General features: G+C 31.2%; 1 protein-coding gene across 1 annotated transcript; it reads left to right on the plus strand.

The window, feature by feature from the left end:
• Positions 1-6,800, plus strand: LOC133200866 (tetraspanin-18-like). The gene is made up of 8 exons (XM_061336711.1): positions 1-71; positions 284-369; positions 1,521-1,736; positions 3,188-3,262; positions 3,736-3,846; positions 4,361-4,552; positions 4,993-5,076; positions 6,629-6,800. Exons 2-8 carry the CDS (start codon positions 307-309, stop codon positions 6,716-6,718), a joined length of 831 nt encoding a protein of 276 aa, XP_061192695.1. The 5' UTR covers positions 1-71; positions 284-306; the 3' UTR covers positions 6,719-6,800.
• Positions 6,801-19,343: the final 12,543 nt, after the last annotated feature.

Below are 19,343 nucleotides of genomic sequence, written 5' to 3' on the forward strand. Positions count from 1 at the left end.
TTTAAAATCTTGTAAATTCTAAAACAGGATTGATTTTTTTCTTCGTGTGGGCATACAAGAAAGCACTGAAGGTAGATCTGTTGAATTTCAATAATTTGCTAGTTTAAAAGAAAATTATCGCAAAAGTTTAAGATTTGTTTTAGTACGAGCGATATGCATCAATTTTAAATCATGTATTTTGTAAAAATTAAGCAACTTTATTTTCTAGAAATAATTAATGAATATACATGTAGTTATATATATGGTTACTTTCTCTTGAGTACGATTGTTAGTTCTTTTTCAGATTGGATTATCATATTCTCAACCATGACTGCCGATTATATCTCCTGTCTTAAATGTCTGATCATTATATGCAACATACCCATCATAGTAAGTACTAAGATATACTCTACATAGACAACATAACATCATAGTAAGTACATGTACTAAGCATAGATAACATACCCATCATAGTAAGTACCAAGATATACACTACATAGATAACATACCCATCATAGTCAGTACTAAGATATACACTAGATAGACAACACACCATCATAGTAAGGACTAAGATATACACTACAGAGACAACATACCATCATAGTAAGGACTAAGATATACACTACATAGATAACATACCCATCATAGTCAGTACTAAGATATACACTAGATAGACAACACACCATCATAGTAAGGACTAAGATATACACTACAGAGACAACATACCATCATAGTCAGTACTAAGATATACACTACATAGATAACATACCCATCATAGTCAGTACTAAGATATACACTACATAGATAACATACCCATCATAGTAAGTACTAAGATATACACTAGATAGACAACATACCATCATAGTAAGGACTAAGATATACACTACAGAGACAACATACCATCATAGTAAGAACTAAGAAATACACTACAGAGACAACATACCATCATAGTCAGTACTAAGATATACACTACATAGATAACATACCCATCATAGTCAGTACTAAGATATACACTAGATAGAAAACATACCATAAGATATACACTAGATAGACAACATACCATCATAGTAAGTACTAAGATATACACTACATAGATAACATACCCATCATAGTAAGTACTAAGATATACACTAGATAGACAACATACCATAAGATATACACTAGATAGACAACATACCATCATAGTAAGTACTAAGATATACACTACATAGATAACATACCCATCATAGTAAGTACTAAGATATACACTACAGAGACAATATAGCCGACATAGTAAGTACTACATAAACAATATATCCACATTTTTATTTTGTTTGGAGGCTGGAGGGGGGTGGGGGTCGGGGGTAGAGGTGTGTTAAATTTATAAGCTCCAACCGTTTTGTTTTAACTGTAGTAGTGTTCTATTTTCAGTTGTTTGAATCCTTTGGAGGATTTTTTATTAAACCTGTTATACTTTTGTCATCTTTTTACTTTTAACAATATTTGGGACATCGCTTTGTTTTTTTTTTCGTAAAATTATTCGAATTCTTGTTCATTTTCAGGCCATAGGAACGGTTGCCATGGGACTTGGAGTATGGGTACTTCTAGAGAATCCCAGTGTTCTAGAACTGTCAAGTGTTCGGGAACTCTCAATAATGGACCAGTCTTATTTATTAACGAGTATATATCTAGTCATTACAGCGGGTGCAGCCATACTCGTATTTGGGATTGTTGGTATTATTGCGACACATTCACAGAGTGCATGTTGTATAGGCTTGGTAAGTACAAACCAGGGTGTCATTTTCATCAGTACACTTGATCTTTAAATAAAACATTCATACAGTGAGTCTCATTCAGTTTGCAACAAAGTCGTAGTTTGAAAGACTTTTGACAACATTCATGAACCAAAAAAGTGTAGTGTGAATATGTTCATACATCTTCCAATAGTACGTACAATCATTACAGAAAACTGCATAAGGCTATACAGAGAATAAAAAGGAAATAAGTAAACAGCTAAAAAGCACAGCTGACACGGTTTTTTTGTTACAAGCTGTCATACGTTTTATTCCAGATTGAGATATATTGATTTCAATCAAAAGTCATTCACTCGACCACAAAACCACCTTTTCAGTCAAATCAATAAAATCTGAGAAATTTCTCCCAGTGTTTAAGCCTCTGAGAAAGAAAATGATAATTGGCTGGAAGTAAATGCGATTGATCACTTCTTGAAATCATTTTGCAAGGGTCTAAACGTTTTGTTTGAACATTTATAAATCATAGGACAAGGTTATATTGATTTAAGGTCAAAGCATATTGTCAGTTTTTTTTTTTATTTGCAAGACATATAGCTCTGTAAAGAAAGAAAATGGGCGAACAAGGCGAGCGAAGTGCCTATAGTGCGATAAACATGAAGGTGAAAAATGAAATCTCAGTTATAACAAAAATTTTCTTTGATATTTCATCTAACATTAAAATATACTTTATTTTAATCTTCAAAATTTGTAAAAATCTCACAAAGATTGAAATTATTTGCCTATGAAATGGCATAAAAACATTAAAAAGGGTAAGAAGGATCATTTTCTCATACATTAACACAATTTTTCCATATGAGTGTGTCTTCACTCCATTTTTTTTTTTTTAAAGTTTATCCTCAAAGTTTGCGTAAAAATATACATTTTCTGGTTAACAAAAACATGAAGCAAAGACATGCTATACTTTGAAAATAAACTTTTATGACACAACATTCGCATCTTCCGAGAAATACTTGTCCATATAGTCAAGAGTCATACCACAAACATGATTTAAATACCACTATTCATCAGGAGACGAGTAGCGTTGTGGTTAACGTGTTGGTCTCAAAAGAAAATGATATTCAGAATTTTTATTGCTAGGGGGTTCGAACCCCACGAATACCACATTATTTTTATAACAACAGGATAATTTTTGCCTAGAAAATTTTCCTCAAAAAAGTTTTGTTTATCATAATTTCATAAATTCAATAAAGATAACTTTACCCTAAATTCACAAATTGAAATATAATTTTTACATATCTGAAGCTATAGCATTCTACACGCCTTGTTCACCCATCTCCTTTAATAGTACTAGTATACTTGAATTTTTAAATATAATAAGTGTTTAAAAAATTATAAATCTCAGAAATGCTTCATATCTTCTGTTTTAGTTTTCTAGACTGGCTGCTTCAGTTGAATTTTTTTCTACCTCTTTTCAGTATGCCGGTGTGTTGTCATTAATCTTATGTGTTGAGGTTGCAGGCTGCACTTTGGGAGTAGTATTCAAAGATTCGGTAAAGATATTTTAGACTTCTGTGCATCGATTTGAAAGTAAGATACTTGTCATAGCCTTTATCAACCCCTTTATATAATATCCAGGCTAAGCTCTTTGATATTTTGTTTTAATTTTATCTTTATTGATCGTGTTTGTCTGTCGACAATCTAGGAAATCTCAAAAACTGAAACTTGTAAAAGAATGTTTCAAGTTCTTAGGAGGATCCAAGAAAAGTTTCATGCTGCGTGAATCCTAATATAATCCGGGACTGTGTTTTTACTATAACAATTTTTTCTTGCTATAAATCAGTTCTGATTTTTTTGAATATGCATTAATTTTAATTTTATGCCCATTTACAGAAACATTGTCGGTTGGGCCGACGTTTGCGCTGTCCAAGTGCATTCTTATTTTTCCAGTATGTATCAACAAAATGCACAAATTAATCGACCCCTTATTTTTAATTTAAAATGCTATAACCTTTTTTCTTCACAGTGGAATACTCACTTAGACGCCGCCATATACAGAAACATTAAAACTGAATACGATGGAGCTGCAGATACTCAGAATTATTTTAGCAGACACATGAATACAATACATACTTCAGTAAAACTCTTCTCTTTACTTTAAGTTTGTTGTAATTTGTTCAATTTGAATGAGGGAATTCTCTGAAACGCTATTCCCCCTGTTTATATAAATCTTGATACACAGGTAGAATAGCCAAAGTTCATATTTCTTTTAATCATTTTTTATTTATTTTTGAACTACGTTGTCATGGATAATTATTACTAAACAGAATCTTTCCAAAGTCTACTTCTAGCGCAAATTTGGTCCTATTTCAATTATCAATTTCAAAATAAAAATATGCTTTATATCGCAAAAAAAAGAAATAACTAAGCTGTCTTCTTTTACGCTGTTGAAGTTTTATCAAGAACTGCATTGTTGAAACATGAAAACAACTTGTACAATTATGTACTAGTATTAAGTTAATTAACTAATACATGTATATGTCTTAAATGCAAGAATTGGGACTTGATATTTTTGTGAAGTCTGATGAATAATTTTCATGTGACTGCAAGAAATCTCAATCAAGCATTGGATCTCATGATTTTCTTTTTAGCTAACTTGTTGTGGGTATGGGAACATTTCTGATTTTCTGCAGTCAACATCTTGGAACCGCACGTTAGATGACGGGTCTCTAGCGGAAGTTCCTATTTCGTGCTGTCTACCGCAAAGCAATTCCTCACTTCCGTCAATTAAAGGCAAAATCGACTGCAGAAAGAACCCAGGTGCAACAAAGTCTTATACAAACGTAATATTATTATACATAATTTTTATTAATGCAAAAGTTGATTGATTTTAATTAAGTATTGTTCTTGCTGCGATTTGTAGCTATTGAGAACCATGCGTTGGGCTTTTGGGTAACCAATATGCATGGTATGGATGCAATAACTATACGTGGAATTCATTAATCTAATATTAAATCTAAATCTATCTTTGTAATTGAAATAGTCGACGATAAAAACCAAAGATAATTTAATGGTATAATTTCAGTTCTTTTTCTTTGATCGTTTCAAAATGGAAGAAATGACGATTTGTTAACCAAGTACTGAAAACCCTTTTTAAGTAGAGTGGGAAAGGAGGAAAGGATAACAAAAATTTGCAATAAACATCGATAATATAAGTAAAAGTACCTGAAAATTTATGATTAATGTAAATATATAATATATGTAAATGTACTTGTATTTTCAGCCTTGCGAGCCCCAACTAAAGGAACTTTATCTGAGATTTGAAATAATAATCATTGCATGTACTGCTACCTTAGGACTGTGTCAGGTAATTACTAGTATGACCTCTGTTACAACGCACTTTGAATTTTTTTTTCAAAGTGCGTTAAATTTGGGACCAAGTTAATGCATTTTGAAAAAAAAATTATTTCCTTTCAAAGTGCGTTAATATCGACCATATTAACGCACTTTGGAAAAAAAGTGCACGGTTTGGTAAACATGATAAATAATTACATGTATTAGTCCCCTACCGGTGAAACCGGAGGAGACTATAGGTTTCCTCTGAGTCTGTCCGTCCGTCTGTCTCTCTGTCCCTCTGTCTGTCTGTCAGTCTGTCCCACCTGGTTTTCCACACTTTTCTTCTAAACGCTTGCAGATATTGAGCTGATTTTTGGTATGTGTGTGTATCTTGATGAGTTATAGATAAAGTTTGCATTTCGTTCCGCTTCATTGATTTTTGACGGAATTATGGCATTTTCATTTTTAACGGGAACCAGATTACACTTGCCGGTAGGGGACTAGTATTGCTAATGCAGTACTCTCAGAATGCTTGTTTGAAACTGGTTGGATAACTTTTCGGTAATGACGTCACTTCAGGATCTAAGATATATACATGTATTGACTTTTAAAAGAGTTTAAGGGGCTGGTTAAATGTTACCAAAAGTTCTCGTAAATGTTATGAAAGGGAAATGGTTTTTTAAAAAAAAATAATAATGGAGGAATGATTATTTTAAAGCACAATTTAGTTTCTTTCTTTTTTTTTTTTTTTTTTTTTTTTTCAATTTCATCCAGTCTGTAATAAGTTCTTTAGATGTAGGTATCGATAAACGACTTAAAGCATCGCATTTTTCTTAGGGAAAAGGGAGTAATTAAGATTTTTCCATTGAAAATAATTTTCCCGCACAATATGATGGTCTTCTTATAGGTATTTGATAAGTGTTTAGAAGTATGAAAAAATTGTTTTATTCCTGCACAATATCATGGCCTTTTTTACATTTATATGATTAGTATAAAGAGGAATGAAAAAAAAAAATATGCATTTTTTGCAAGTTTTTATTTTGTTTCTTTTGTTTCTTTCTTTTTTCTTTTCTTTTTTTTTTTTTTTTTTGATTTGTATTTGATTTTGTAAAGCTACCTTGGCCAAATATATCAAAATAATGCTGTCTTTTATTAAAATCTAAGTCCAGAATGTTTGTTTTACACATATTTTTTTTTTAAAAAAAGTGCGTTAAGTGTCTCCATAGAAAAAAATGTTGATTTACACTCTTAACGCACTTTGAAAAAAATTTCAAAGTGCGTGATTTTGTCCCAAATTTAACGCACTTTGAAATTTTTTTTTTTTTTCAAAATGCATAATTTTTTCAAAGTGCGTTGTCACAGATTTTGCAGGCAATAAACATAAATTCTGTGGAATTAATTTTACTCATTCCTGAAGATTTGCGATTCACGCATTTGTAGAATATGGCGTAAACAAAGTGATTGTGACAACCACGAATTATAATTATACCCTTGCACTTATAGTTAATAAGAATTTATAGTTTAATAGCATTGAACGAAAATATTTATACAATTTTCTTAACATCTTTTCTTTTATTTTTCAGCTAATAATGCTTGTGCTGGCTTTGACAATGATGTGTTTTTTAATGAAGAATGAAACATACTACGATTTCAAGCAAAATCTGGACAAGTAATGACAAGAACTAAGACTCAATATCACCTTTGTTCATACTGAATTTTTATGTAACGTAATTATATCACATCAAACTCTCTTTATACCGATTTTCACAGTTAAAAGAAGTATGTACGGGAAAAGCTCTCTTTAAAAAAAAAAAAAAAAAAAAAAAAAAAAAAAAAAAAAAGTTAAATTGATGCAAATCATTAAATCGTCTGCAAAAATATATTTAGCATTTTAAAGTATTTCTACAAGAAAGAGTCCAAAGAAAAAAAATTCAAAGTAGAAATAGTACAAGATATATTTTTATTGCAAACTGTGCACTTGCTTTCCTTTTCCCTGCTTTTTTTATACTTTAATTTTCAGTGATCAATTGCTCGATATTAATCAAAATAAATAAATTCATGGAAATGAGATTCGGAAAAAGCACGATAAAGGATAGAAATGTATTATCATCAAACTATTTAATTCAAAGAAATGCAACAAATTCTAAAATATTATTAATTATGAATGTCTAAATGCCGACAAAAGAAGACGTACAGACTTCACGTGCTGATACCTGGATCTTTGTCACGTGGTAATGCCGATGATATGTATCACAATAAATGTGAAGTGCAGAAAAAAAAATGTGACATTTGCAACTGTAATGTATTAAAAAAATATTTACTTCTTAAAATTCTACAATTATATTTTGGGCACTGTATTTCATGGAAGCGTATTAGTGCCATTTGGACACTTTTCTATTTTTCATTTTCCACTCTAATCTGTAAATTTTACACTTTAATCTGTAAAATTTGCATATTAATCGGCAAATTTTTCACATTAATCTGTAAAATTGACACTTTAATCTGTAAAACTGACAATTTTACCTGTAAAAAATTACATGTACACTTTAATCTGTAAAATTTACATTTTAATATGTATAATTTTACACTTTTATCTGTATAATTGACACGAACAATTCGGCAACCTCATACGTCTTAAGTAACACGCTTTTAATTAAAACCAATAGATTATGAATCCTGCTTGATAAGATTTAATTTTAAATTCGAATTCAACAATTGAGCTGGAAAATAATAACTTATTACATATTAGATGTACATGTATGGATATAACACAAATAATAACCAATCTAGAAGAGTGATATAAGTGAGACTATCGAAGAATATTTGAAAGTATTATGAATTCAATTGATGTGAAAAGCAAATCAATCACAAATATCTTCTTAAAGAATACGATATTGATATCATTAATACCAAAGTAATTTGACGCAAGTAACAGTTCAATTATTGATAGCATTAATTCAATTACATTCTACATGTATTACGGGCTACAATTGAATCAATGGTATTTTTAAATAACCAATTAATAATTCATATTAAAGTATATGAATTTATATTAATTTTGGAACAATATAGAAATTAATTTCCTTTGATTCAATCATGTTTCTTTAACGTAACGTTCTAAAACGACTGCAATTTTAACTGACATATTTTACATCATGATCATATACCCCTTATACTATTTTCCACATATCATAGGTATACCACCATGAAATGACCGTTCGATTATTACAGATTTACAGTAAAATATTTTTTTTCAAATAAATGTGTAAAATTAATTTACAGTTTAAAGTGTTAAAAATAAAAAATGTAAACGTGGCACTAATACGCTCAGTTGCGTAGTATTTCATATCGGAAACTTAATACGTTTGGTTTTATGCATGTATCTTGTACACTCCCATGTTGGGGAGCACTTCATGTTACAACTTTTCAATGAGTTATAAAATCTTAAATTAATAAATATCTGGTGAGAAATGAAAACAAATTGAAACGTAATAACATCATTTAGACTTAGTATTACCCTAGCACAAACCATTCAAAAGTTATGGCCAATGTTAAAGTTTTTCAAAAGTAGGACATATACTAGGTCAAGATCAAAGGGTAAAAATTGTTGGTACCCAAGGGAAAGTCTTGTCAAAAGAAATACATGTACACCTGTGTAATATGAGAGCCCTAGCTCTAACCATTCAAATGTTATGTTCAAGGTTAATTTTTTTAAAGTAGGTCAAACTCAAAGGTCAAAAATATTTCTACCCAAAGGAAGGTCCTGTCACAAGGTATACACAAGTGAAGTATGAAAGCCCTAGCACCGACCATTCAAGAGTTATGGCCAAGTTTGGTAAAATTTAACGAAAGTGGATCTACCTCAAAGGCAAGGTGTCAAAATGTTGGTACTCAAAGAAAGGTTTTGTTACAAGGAATACACAATCAAAAATTATGGGCAAGGTTAAAGTTTTTGTGAACAAACAAACAGACAGACAAACAGAGCAAAAACTAAATGCCCCCGAATCTTCGATTACGGGGGCATGATAACGTCTCATTTCCCCATGTGCACACTCTAACACAACCACAAATAGATGTGTTTGTGAAACACTGATGCACCCGTATGGCAACTTTTAGCGAACTTTTAATTTTCTCAAATGCAAATCAAATATGTTGGTACCCAAAGTAAAGTCGTGTCTCGAGTAATATACCTGTGAAATATGAAAGCCCTAGCAACAATCATTGAATAGATATGGAAAAGGTTAAAGTTTTTCAAAAGTAAGTCAAACATCAAGGTAAAGATCAAATGGTCAAAATCAATTGTGCACAAGGAAATGCCCTCTCACAAGAAATACACTTGTGAAATATGAAAGCCCTAGCACCAACCGTTCAAAAGTTATGGCCAAGGTTAAAGTTTTTCAAAAGTAGGTCAAACTGCAAGGTTAAGGTCAAAGGGTCAAAGTTGTTGGAATCCAAACTAATGTCTTGTCACAAGGATTACATACGTGAAGAATGAAAGCCCTAGTACCAACTATTCTAAAGTAATGGCCAAGGCTGGGTAAAATTTTGCAAAACTGGGTCAAAAGGTCAAATATTATGGAACCCAAAGAAAGGTCTTGTCAAAAGGGATACACATGTGAAATATGAAAGCCATAGCTCCAACCAATCAAAAGTTATGAGCAATATTAAAGTTTTTGCGGACGTACAGAGGAAAAAGACGGATGGACGGGCAAAAACTATATGCCCCCGAATCTTCGATTAAGGGGGGGGGGATAAATAGATCGGCCGCTGCTACGGCCGATAATGAATATTACAGGCCACCAGAGGGCGGTCGTTGTTTCTATTCCCAAGAAAGACGATATGCTCAATGCTGAGCTGAAGTATTTTTACGAGTTGATGGTATCAACTCATGTTATGTGACTTGTAAGGGATTCCCCAATGTATCGAAACTAATCACATTTTCGTTTGAGTAATTTGTGTACAGGTTCTTGTATAATATTGGTTTATTTACAGTTTTCAAAAATCTACAGAACAAGAATATGTTTCCTGATATGCTTTGAAGTGTTTATAAGCATAAATATTTATTATTAGTTTTATTGGAATTTGTGTCCATTCGCAAAAGAAGTGTTAGGGACATGCGGTCAAAAAAAGTGACATGTCGTGCAAACAAAATTTTGATTTATAAATCAATAAATATTTTATATAATAAGAAGTATTTTGAAAACAGGTTTTTAAAGAAAATTCACAAAATTGAACATTGTACAAACCAGGTTATTTTTAAAAGATTGACGTGCTGGTGGTATATAAATAAACTAAATTCTTGCGCTGATATGCTAATGAACAGAGCAGTTTTCCCTCGTTAGTGATAAAATCGTTCAACACAGAGAACTCTGCCTATGTTTGTAAACAAAGCCAGAATTTTGCAGTAAAGAAGATGGAAGTAAATCAACTACTAATCCCAAACGGAAGAAATGAGCTGTGCCAGTAAAAACAATTTTGAAATTAAAGTTCTTATTTCTTGTGCAAGCAATAAAAGATTTCGATTGCTTCAAGGGTTAGATTTTTTCAGCAGCGGACAACTTTGTGCTCCAATTTCTTTTTCCCTGTTAAAAATACTGTCTTTCACAATCTGGATCTGTTTCACAGCAAGCTTTAAATACAACAATGGTTACTTAACACGCCTGTGATTCTTATCTCATTAATTGTCGGCACTACACTGGAAAGTGGTTTCCTTTAATATGTCCAGCTGTGTTTTGCTATCAGATGCTGGCCATGTTATAAATTAATAGTACTGAAGGCAATAAATAAAAACAAAAAAAATAAGTGGGATGTTATTGATAAAATAAATTTGAAATGCATATTTATAAATGTGAAGAGATAAAAAAATCATATTAATTCGAGAGTAGGTAGATCATGTAAAAAGTCAATATCATGCCATTGTGATAAATTCAAAGTCTTCAGTCGAAAAGCCGAAAGAATTGAAATTTTTTAAGGTGCATACTTGTATCAATGAAAGTCAAGTAGTTGAATTTCGAGAAAGACTAAACCGAGAGAAATGATGTATAAAATGTGCATATCAATTAAAGTCAAGTAGTTATATATCAAGAGTGACTAAACCAAACGAAATGACATATTAAATGCCCATTTCAGTTAAATGTCAAGAAGTTCAATTTTAAGAGTAGCGTAATCAAGAGAATTAAAATATTTATTTTGCATATCAATGATCATAAAAGACAGGGGGGTTGAATTTCAAGAGTAGCTAAATCAAGAGAATTGAAATATCAAATGTGCATGTAAATTTTGAAAGACAATGGAGTTGAATTTAAATAGTAACTAAATCAAGAAAATTGAATTATGTAATACATGTACACATATAAATGAAAGTAAAAAATATGAATTTTAAGACTACCTTAATCACGAGAATTGGAACATACTGATGTGCATTGAAAATGTACAAATTGTTTGTCAATTTAAGTAAGCAGTGAAAATATTCAATAAGTATGTTAATGAAACAATTCAATTTGCGCTATTTGTAAGTAATAATTCCCTACTTGTAATACTATTGTAGGTTCGGCCTATTAGTTTGATATATGTTTGTTTAAAGCTTTTTCTTGTTTTTGTCTACTAAGTTGTTTTAATTCTGTAATATGATTTTACAACAGTTGTGCCATTTTTCCCTATTTGAATTTTCTAGTCACTTGACATATAATATTTCTGTCAAATGATATCGAGTGTCCAAAAACTGTTCTCGGTAGTTTTAATGATGAAAGTCTGTGCTCTGTTACCATTTCAATGATGGTATCCTTTAATATTTTGCAAAAAAACAAACAAACAAACAAACAAAAAGGAAAAAAACAAACAAACAAACAAACAAAAACAAAAACAAAAAAACAAAAAAGAAAAGATTTTAACGTGATAGTTTTCATTAATGCACATAATATCACAAAATCCATATATGGACTAGAGACCTCAACTCATTTAAACATTATATAATCAATACCATCAACTCGTAGTAGTACTTTCAGTACTTTGATTTTTAAATAAATTTTCGGTCTGTGCACTTCCTCTCCTTTATTGATTGATTGAAAATGGGACTCCGATGTGAAAATGTTCATTTATTTCATTAGTGGAAATGCTGTTCTTTGCTGGTGATTAAAATTTTTTGAAGATTTTCAATCTTTAAAAAAGAGGGGAAAAAATAGAAGAAAACGGCAATGAATGATTATGAATGATTATGAGACCATCTGACCTTTTATAGTACCACACTCGCCATGTGTTGTCGCTGCATGTTTATTCTAATACAAGAGAAACGATTAATATACCGTTCATTCTGACTTTGTGGGCAGAATATGAATTTCACAATACTAGACGATAAGTGTAAATAAGTTGCTGGTCATTCTAACATGTTTCCGCAATAAGTGAAATGATGAATAAAAATACATTTTGCAACTATGTCACCTTTTAGATCTTGCATATTCCAAATGTAAAGACATTTATACTTGTATGTAAACGTGATTACGTTTAACACATGACGTCGTAGTCATAAATAACGCCATAAACGCAACATTAAAAGCAAACTTTGAAATTATTCAGCAAATAAAAAAAACAAACAAACAAACAAAAAAAAAACAAAAAACAAAAAAAAACAAAACAAAACAAAAAAAAAAACAAACAAAAAACTAGCGAGAAGACATATTGATTTTTTTATCTTAGTAGTTTTAATTTTACTTCATCTGGGTATTTTGAAATTACTGACTAATTCGTCTACGTTTTTAAAAAGTTATCCAACCTTTTTTAAAGAAACTCTTTCCGCAAAATTGACTTAAAACGTCATTTTTCTATATATTTCAATAGTAATACAGCATAAAAACTACGTAGACAAATTTAATAAAAATTACAGATAAAATGCTATAAATGCTAAGGAACATTATATCAAAGAACTCGGTACGGTAAGCCCAATAATTGGCCCTGTAAAATCGGCAAAAATTAAATGCAGGTTTACATTTTATCAAATGTATCAAGTTACTGTTGAGGTTTCCCTGTGTGTGAAATGGGTAACAATTTTTCTCAACTCAAGCGTCCTTTCATTTATATAACGTTTAAAACCGGTCTTATATTCCGGTATTCCCTTATTTTGGACGTTTTCCTCCTCTTCGAGTCTTTATTTCGATATGGGCGCATCCGAGTATGTATGCGAAACTTCATAGAAAGAACAAATATAACCCAATTTCTAATATTAAAAAGAAAAAAATGACCTTACAAATGTGCGGCCACATCCGTTTTTACAAAAAATTGAAGTTGAAAATGCTGCATTTTTGGATAGACGTCACTTTTCTCCACAATAAGTCTACACTTTAAAAGAAATAAATTTTTTAATTCTGTATCTGAAGGTTTTATTAATCTTTTTATTGTCTTTTAAATTCAATTCTGCATTTGAAAAATAATTTAATACAATTTATGCAAATGAAAACCATATAAACCTTTCTCAGTGAAATTTATTATGGGACATTACATGTAATTAATGACGCAATGCATTGAAAACATGATGTCACAAAGAGCAATCATGTTGAAAATATGTACTTGAAAAATTTCCCCCATCTTCGCAAGTATGATAAATATTCAATCAATATTTACAGCGTAAAAAAGGTACATGTAATAACGACATAAGTTGGGCTGGTCCAGACGATTAATTTACATTTAATTACATGTACATACATGTACCTCCAATTAAAACGCGCGTCTCCTTCATAATGGACATTGACTTTATTTGACTGTTCAAGAAAAGTTTTTTTTTTTACCTTTTTATCGAAAATCATCAGCTTTCTTAAGTATGTTTTATTCGTTTTCAATTTATATATGTGTGGGATTCATAAATATCAAAAGACAATACATGTAGCTAGTGACCGGGGCAGGTAAAGTGGGAAGGGGGATAGGAGGGAAGCTTGGCGTATACTAGTAGAAGTCACCATTTGAACATTTTTTTTTCAAAACTTGTTATCCATGTCACTGTATTGTTGCAGATTTTTATTTGACAAAATTAATTATGTCAGAAGGGATTCTAGTGTTTTATCGCATAATCAGGAAGTGTTCTATATATGACTAAACACTTCCAAATCTGCCAGTGCCGACCTCCATTTACTTATTGAAGGTCTGCAGCTGGGAATGGAAAAGTTCTTATTTACACTTATTAATTATATATATACATTATTACAACAGTAACTTGATCCGAAGAGTTGACAGGCGCGGATCATCAGATCAAACGAGACGCGAAGCGTCGAGTTTGATCTGATGATCAGCGCCTGTCAACGAGATGTGATACGGCTCTTCGGATCAAGTTACTGTTATAATGATAAATTTATTATATACCCCCCTTACAACTAGCAAAATATAGTTTTAAAAAAACTTTTGAGATCAATTTTTATAAGATTTTTCCATTAAACAAAGCATTTTATCAAGGAACGTTTTGGTGCGCATGAAAAATAACGTCATATTTCTGTGTACTACGTCATCAATTTCAGAGAGGGGTGATATGGATTCAGAAAACCACAGTGTGGGGATCCGGAAAGTCGGATCACACCGTCACGTGATTGTACGAAATCTACAATAAAATTGAGCGATACACACTTGGGTATATAATAAATGTATATTTATCATGCTGATCGGAATATTGACATCAGTGTTTTCAAATAAAATCGGGTTTAATTTATAATTTACAAGGAATTATAGTTAAGGAAAAATTAACTATGTTGACAAACTAAGTTTATAAGGCTTTTAAACCTAGACACTGGTGTAGGTTTTCGGCATTTTCTACCAAATTTTAAGTGAAACATGATACAATCAACCTTTTTTATAATCTATAAATAAAGATTATCTGTTCCCAGTTCTGTAAGAAATACAAACACGATCATTCATAACTTGTGGACATATACATTATTATAACAGTAACTTGATCCGAAGAGTCGTATCACGTCGAGTTGACAGGCGCGGATCATCAGATCAAACGAGACGCGAAGCGTCGAGTTTGATCTGATGATCCGCGCCTTTCAACTCGACGTGATACGACTCTTCGGATCAAGTTACTGTTATAATGATAAATTTATTATATACCCCCCTAACAACTCGCAAAATATAGTTTTAAAAAAACTTTTGAGATCAATGATATAAGATTTTTCCATTAAACAAAGCATATTGTCAAGGAACGTTTTGATGCGCATGAAAAATAACGTCATGTTTCTGTGTACTACGTCATCAATTTCAGAGAGGGGTGATATGGATTCAGAAAACCACAGTGTGGGGATCCGGAAAGTCGGATCACACCGTCACGTGATTGTACGAAATCTACAGTAAAATTGAGTGATACACACTTGGGTATATAATAAAAGACACTCCCATCCTTTCCGCATATTAAATCGATGATTTAAGGTATCCGACCCATAATAGACTCAGATTCAGTGAATCTGAATGTATAACAGATATATATTAGCTGAATACTCAGTATATGTAGACATAATCTTCATGTTTTAGTATCAATATGTAAGAATGGAATGTGTCCTAATTTTTGACCTTGTCCTGTCCTTGAAGAGTTATCTCCCTTTGCTTTTAATCAATAAAAAATCAATTAAAAAAAATTATCTGGTAAAACTTTAGTTTTCAATCGCTTTTCTATTCCTTATATTTTAATAACATCTTTCCACCACAGCATTTTTTGATACTCTTAGAATTTAAATTTTTATTTTCAAAAATTTGCTTGTCCCTATAGACATCAATGCAATCTTCATTAATTAATTACGGCTTAAGTAGTTATATTTTTGAAAATTTCTCTAGTAAATCCTTTACTACTCTAAATTTAAATGCTTTGAATTAATATCAGAGTATTTAATACAGGATGGATATTTAAGGTTAGAAAATTAGGTCCTAATATGGGTCGGATACCTTAACTCGATTATTTTTTTTCAGAAATTATTTTTACATTTTTAAGACATTCCAAGTCTTGAAATGAAAAATGAAAAAAAATATTACTCTATAGATATTTACCTGTATAAAAAACGAATGTACATATTAACTACACTACTAGTATATATTGATAATCTTGAAGTAAGCCAGCATTTAAAAAGGATTTTATCCAGATAATCCATGAAATAATACATTAAGTATGTCATAGGAAATATGCTCAGTATTCCAATGGATGTTCATCGGGGCTGGAGAAGGGGGGGGGGGGGGGGTCCTGCCCAATATAACCTTTGTGAAAATGGTGCACATTATTATCTCTGAATTTTAAAGATTTGAACGTCCGTGTAGGATTATAATCCGTTCCGGAAAAAAATATTTAAAGTATTTTATCGTTACTTCAAGGACAAATGTAAAGATTTGTGGAGGAAATGCCCCAGAGAGTTAATGTATCCGAAGGAAGTGATAAAATCATCATTGTTACTGAAATATATCAAATATCTTACCTACGGTTGTGTAACATGTAAACATCAGGAGGAGTACTAAAGTAAAATCATTGCAGCCCGGAGGACCGGGCTGCTCTATACATATAAGTTTAAGTGTTGGTATATGGGGATTGATGTGGGAGAAGTTATTCAGAATTAAAGGTTTTCTAAACATTAAAAAGATTGTTAATCAGAATGTTCTTTCCCTTTATAAATTACGAGATACACAATATATTTACTTCCATAAAGTGAATATGTAAAAATATATATGTTGTTCATATTTAATATATAAAGTTGCTTATCATTTACTATCAAAAAACGACAGGTCCCTTTTTTTTAGAACATCGAATTTTACTTATCGCATAAAAACGTAAAAACGTACTTTACCCTATCGTGTTTTATAATCTTAAAGTGAAAGACATTTTTGAAAATAGGTGATGCATGTGTCTGGTTTCAAATTATATTTTATGTAGCCAACATTTACTTGAGGAATTGATAAAGTTTAAAAGGGTATCGTTTTTGTTCGATTTTCATCCGATTATAAGTTTTCAAAATATTCTCTACTATCGTCTCCATCATTTAGACGCATGCCTTTTTCACACATATCGAAGCGGTTTGATGATCAAGACTCATTTCCATTGTTTACTTTATTTATTTCCCGGGCGACGATTGATGGTTACATCAATGTTTTCTTGTTATCTATTTTAGCAGTTTTTATCTTAGTAGATGTATAGTCATGTAATACATGTCAGCAGTTTGTAAGGTATATTTTTAAAGATTTTTTTTAGTCAGACATTAAAATGAAAAACAAACATAATCAAACGATATAATCCAGGAATGGCAAGGATAACTCTATAAGAAACACTGTGACGTGTTCTACTTATTGTTCCCACAACTGACAAGTAACAAAATAACATCAGATTTCGTATAATTTGATAACTGAACTAGAAATTAAATCTCTATGTAGCATATCAAAAGGGACGTGAAAATGAATTTTGATTCTTATATGTGTGTTCGATGATTTGTACATGTATTTTTTCTCCATTTAAATAGAAGTGTGTGTGTGGGGGGGGGGGGGGGGTTACTGATAATCAAGTTATACATGCACTTTAATGAGGACCAACAAAATAATATCCACTCGATTGTGGCCGTTTATCGATCTTTTACTGATCGATATCAATGCAAGTGTCTGCCGCTTCATGCTGCATTTCTTTGAAGACGACAGGCGGAGATTTTCATAGTCGACGTGGATAAACTCTATATGTAAAACATACATACATACTTTATCCTTACTTTTATAAATTTTAGTTTTTAGGGAATTATGCCCGTTAGAATGTACTATAGGCTTCTGAATCCCCTCCCGAGAATTCATGTACATTTTCTGTCGAATTCACTACGCAGATTTAGGCATGTAATTTTCGAGTTTGTTAATCAAATAATGAGTATGTACACGCAAAGTAGCGTGCTTGTCTCTTAAAAAATTAAAATTAGCACTGGCCATATAAATTATTTTTTTCGTCGAGAAATGGATCTAAACAAATCGCATACGTTTTTTAAAAGGCTTCGGGGATTCACGGTTTTAATTAATTTGAAGTAAAAATTTTCAAGGTTTGTAACGCGCGTTATGATAAGGCTGTTTCAAGTTTTTTTTTCTATGTGCAGCGTATAATATAGCGTCGGATTGGTTTTTGAGGTTATGAAATTAAAAACAAACGCAAATTAAAATTGACAAACACAAAGCTTTGAAACGCAAACACAAAGTTAACTCAAATTAAAATCAACAAATACGAATCTGTGAGATGCATTTTACTCTTTTGGAATTGACATCTCTCTTTTTTAAGTGGTGTTTTTTTTTTAATTTCAATAAACTAGTAGTTTAAAATTTAGTTTTATTACGAGGAGAGGTCCCAAATGATAATAAGAATTCTAGAACTGTTCTGAAAATTTGGTGTTTTTCTCCTTTTGGTTTGTGTGTTTTCTCGGATAGGGAGATAGGTTTTCGAATTTAGGATGGACGCTAAACAAGGAAAAAACTTGGAATCGCCTCATCAATTAGGACTCCGTAAGTAACATCTTATAACTGGTCTCCCCTTGTAGTTTAAAATAGAAAGTGAATGTGTGTAAGTATATTGGGGATTATTCCTGGTTAGTGCATTGGACATAAACCATGCAGTAAAAAGGATCCACTGGAATGAATAAATAACGATTCCTAACATCAAAGAAAAATTAATGCAATTTAACAGACACCTCATAACTCTGAAATAGTGAGTAATTTATACTTTTTTCAATAGAAGATACAAAATTAATAGCGCTACCATTTGTTGGTAAGGAAAACGGGGAGGGGTTGATGGCTTTTTCATTCCCAAAAGTCCAATTTTGACAATTTTATATGGAACGTTCCAATTTTCTTTTTAATTGATTCATACATCTTTAAAATTTAAATGTAACTTCAAAGACCATGCGAAAAATGGTTGATGAAGTCTAGCAAATTTTTACATAATTTTTTTTAATAAATTTGACACGCGCACATATATACATGATACAAATTTTAAAAGTACCCACCTTGTCTCGTCTGTATGGATGAATCAAGCTTCATTACTTGTCTGATAAAATCATTTGTAATAAAATTATATTTTCCTACAAATTATTATACTCCTTCCTGCTATCAAAGATACATGTACGATGAATTGAAATAAAAGTTCAAAATTGTTTTCTGGAACACAAGGCAGATTAAAGTAAATAGTTTCCGGTTCAGAGAATTTACAGATTTCTTTTAACGTAACGTTAAAATCAGTAACGCCATGATGACGTTATCACGTCAAAATTTGTAATTTTTAAAGAAAACTCCCCATTTTCGAGACATCTTGACGGAAAAACGGTATGTGAT

This window comes from Saccostrea echinata, unplaced genomic scaffold (assembly GCF_033153115.1).
Source record: "Saccostrea echinata isolate AGI-Se365-2 ecotype Australia unplaced genomic scaffold, CSIRO_AGI_Sech_v1 ptg000001l, whole genome shotgun sequence".
NCBI lineage: Eukaryota > Metazoa > Mollusca > Bivalvia > Ostreida > Ostreidae > Saccostrea > Saccostrea echinata.

What these genes read in the sequence shown, in the direction of transcription:
- LOC133200866 (XM_061336711.1), top strand. Translation starts at nt 307, where the DNA reads ATGACTGCCGATTATATCTCCTGTCTTAAATGTCTGATCATTATATGC. An exon ending in TATGCAACATACCCATCATA is followed by an intron (nt 370 to 1,520) that starts GTAAGTACTAAG and finishes GTTCATTTTCAG; the next exon opens with GCCATAGGAACGGTTGCCAT. An exon ending in CTACCTTAGGACTGTGTCAG is followed by an intron (nt 5,077 to 6,628) that starts GTAATTACTAGT and finishes TTTATTTTTCAG; the next exon opens with CTAATAATGCTTGTGCTGGC.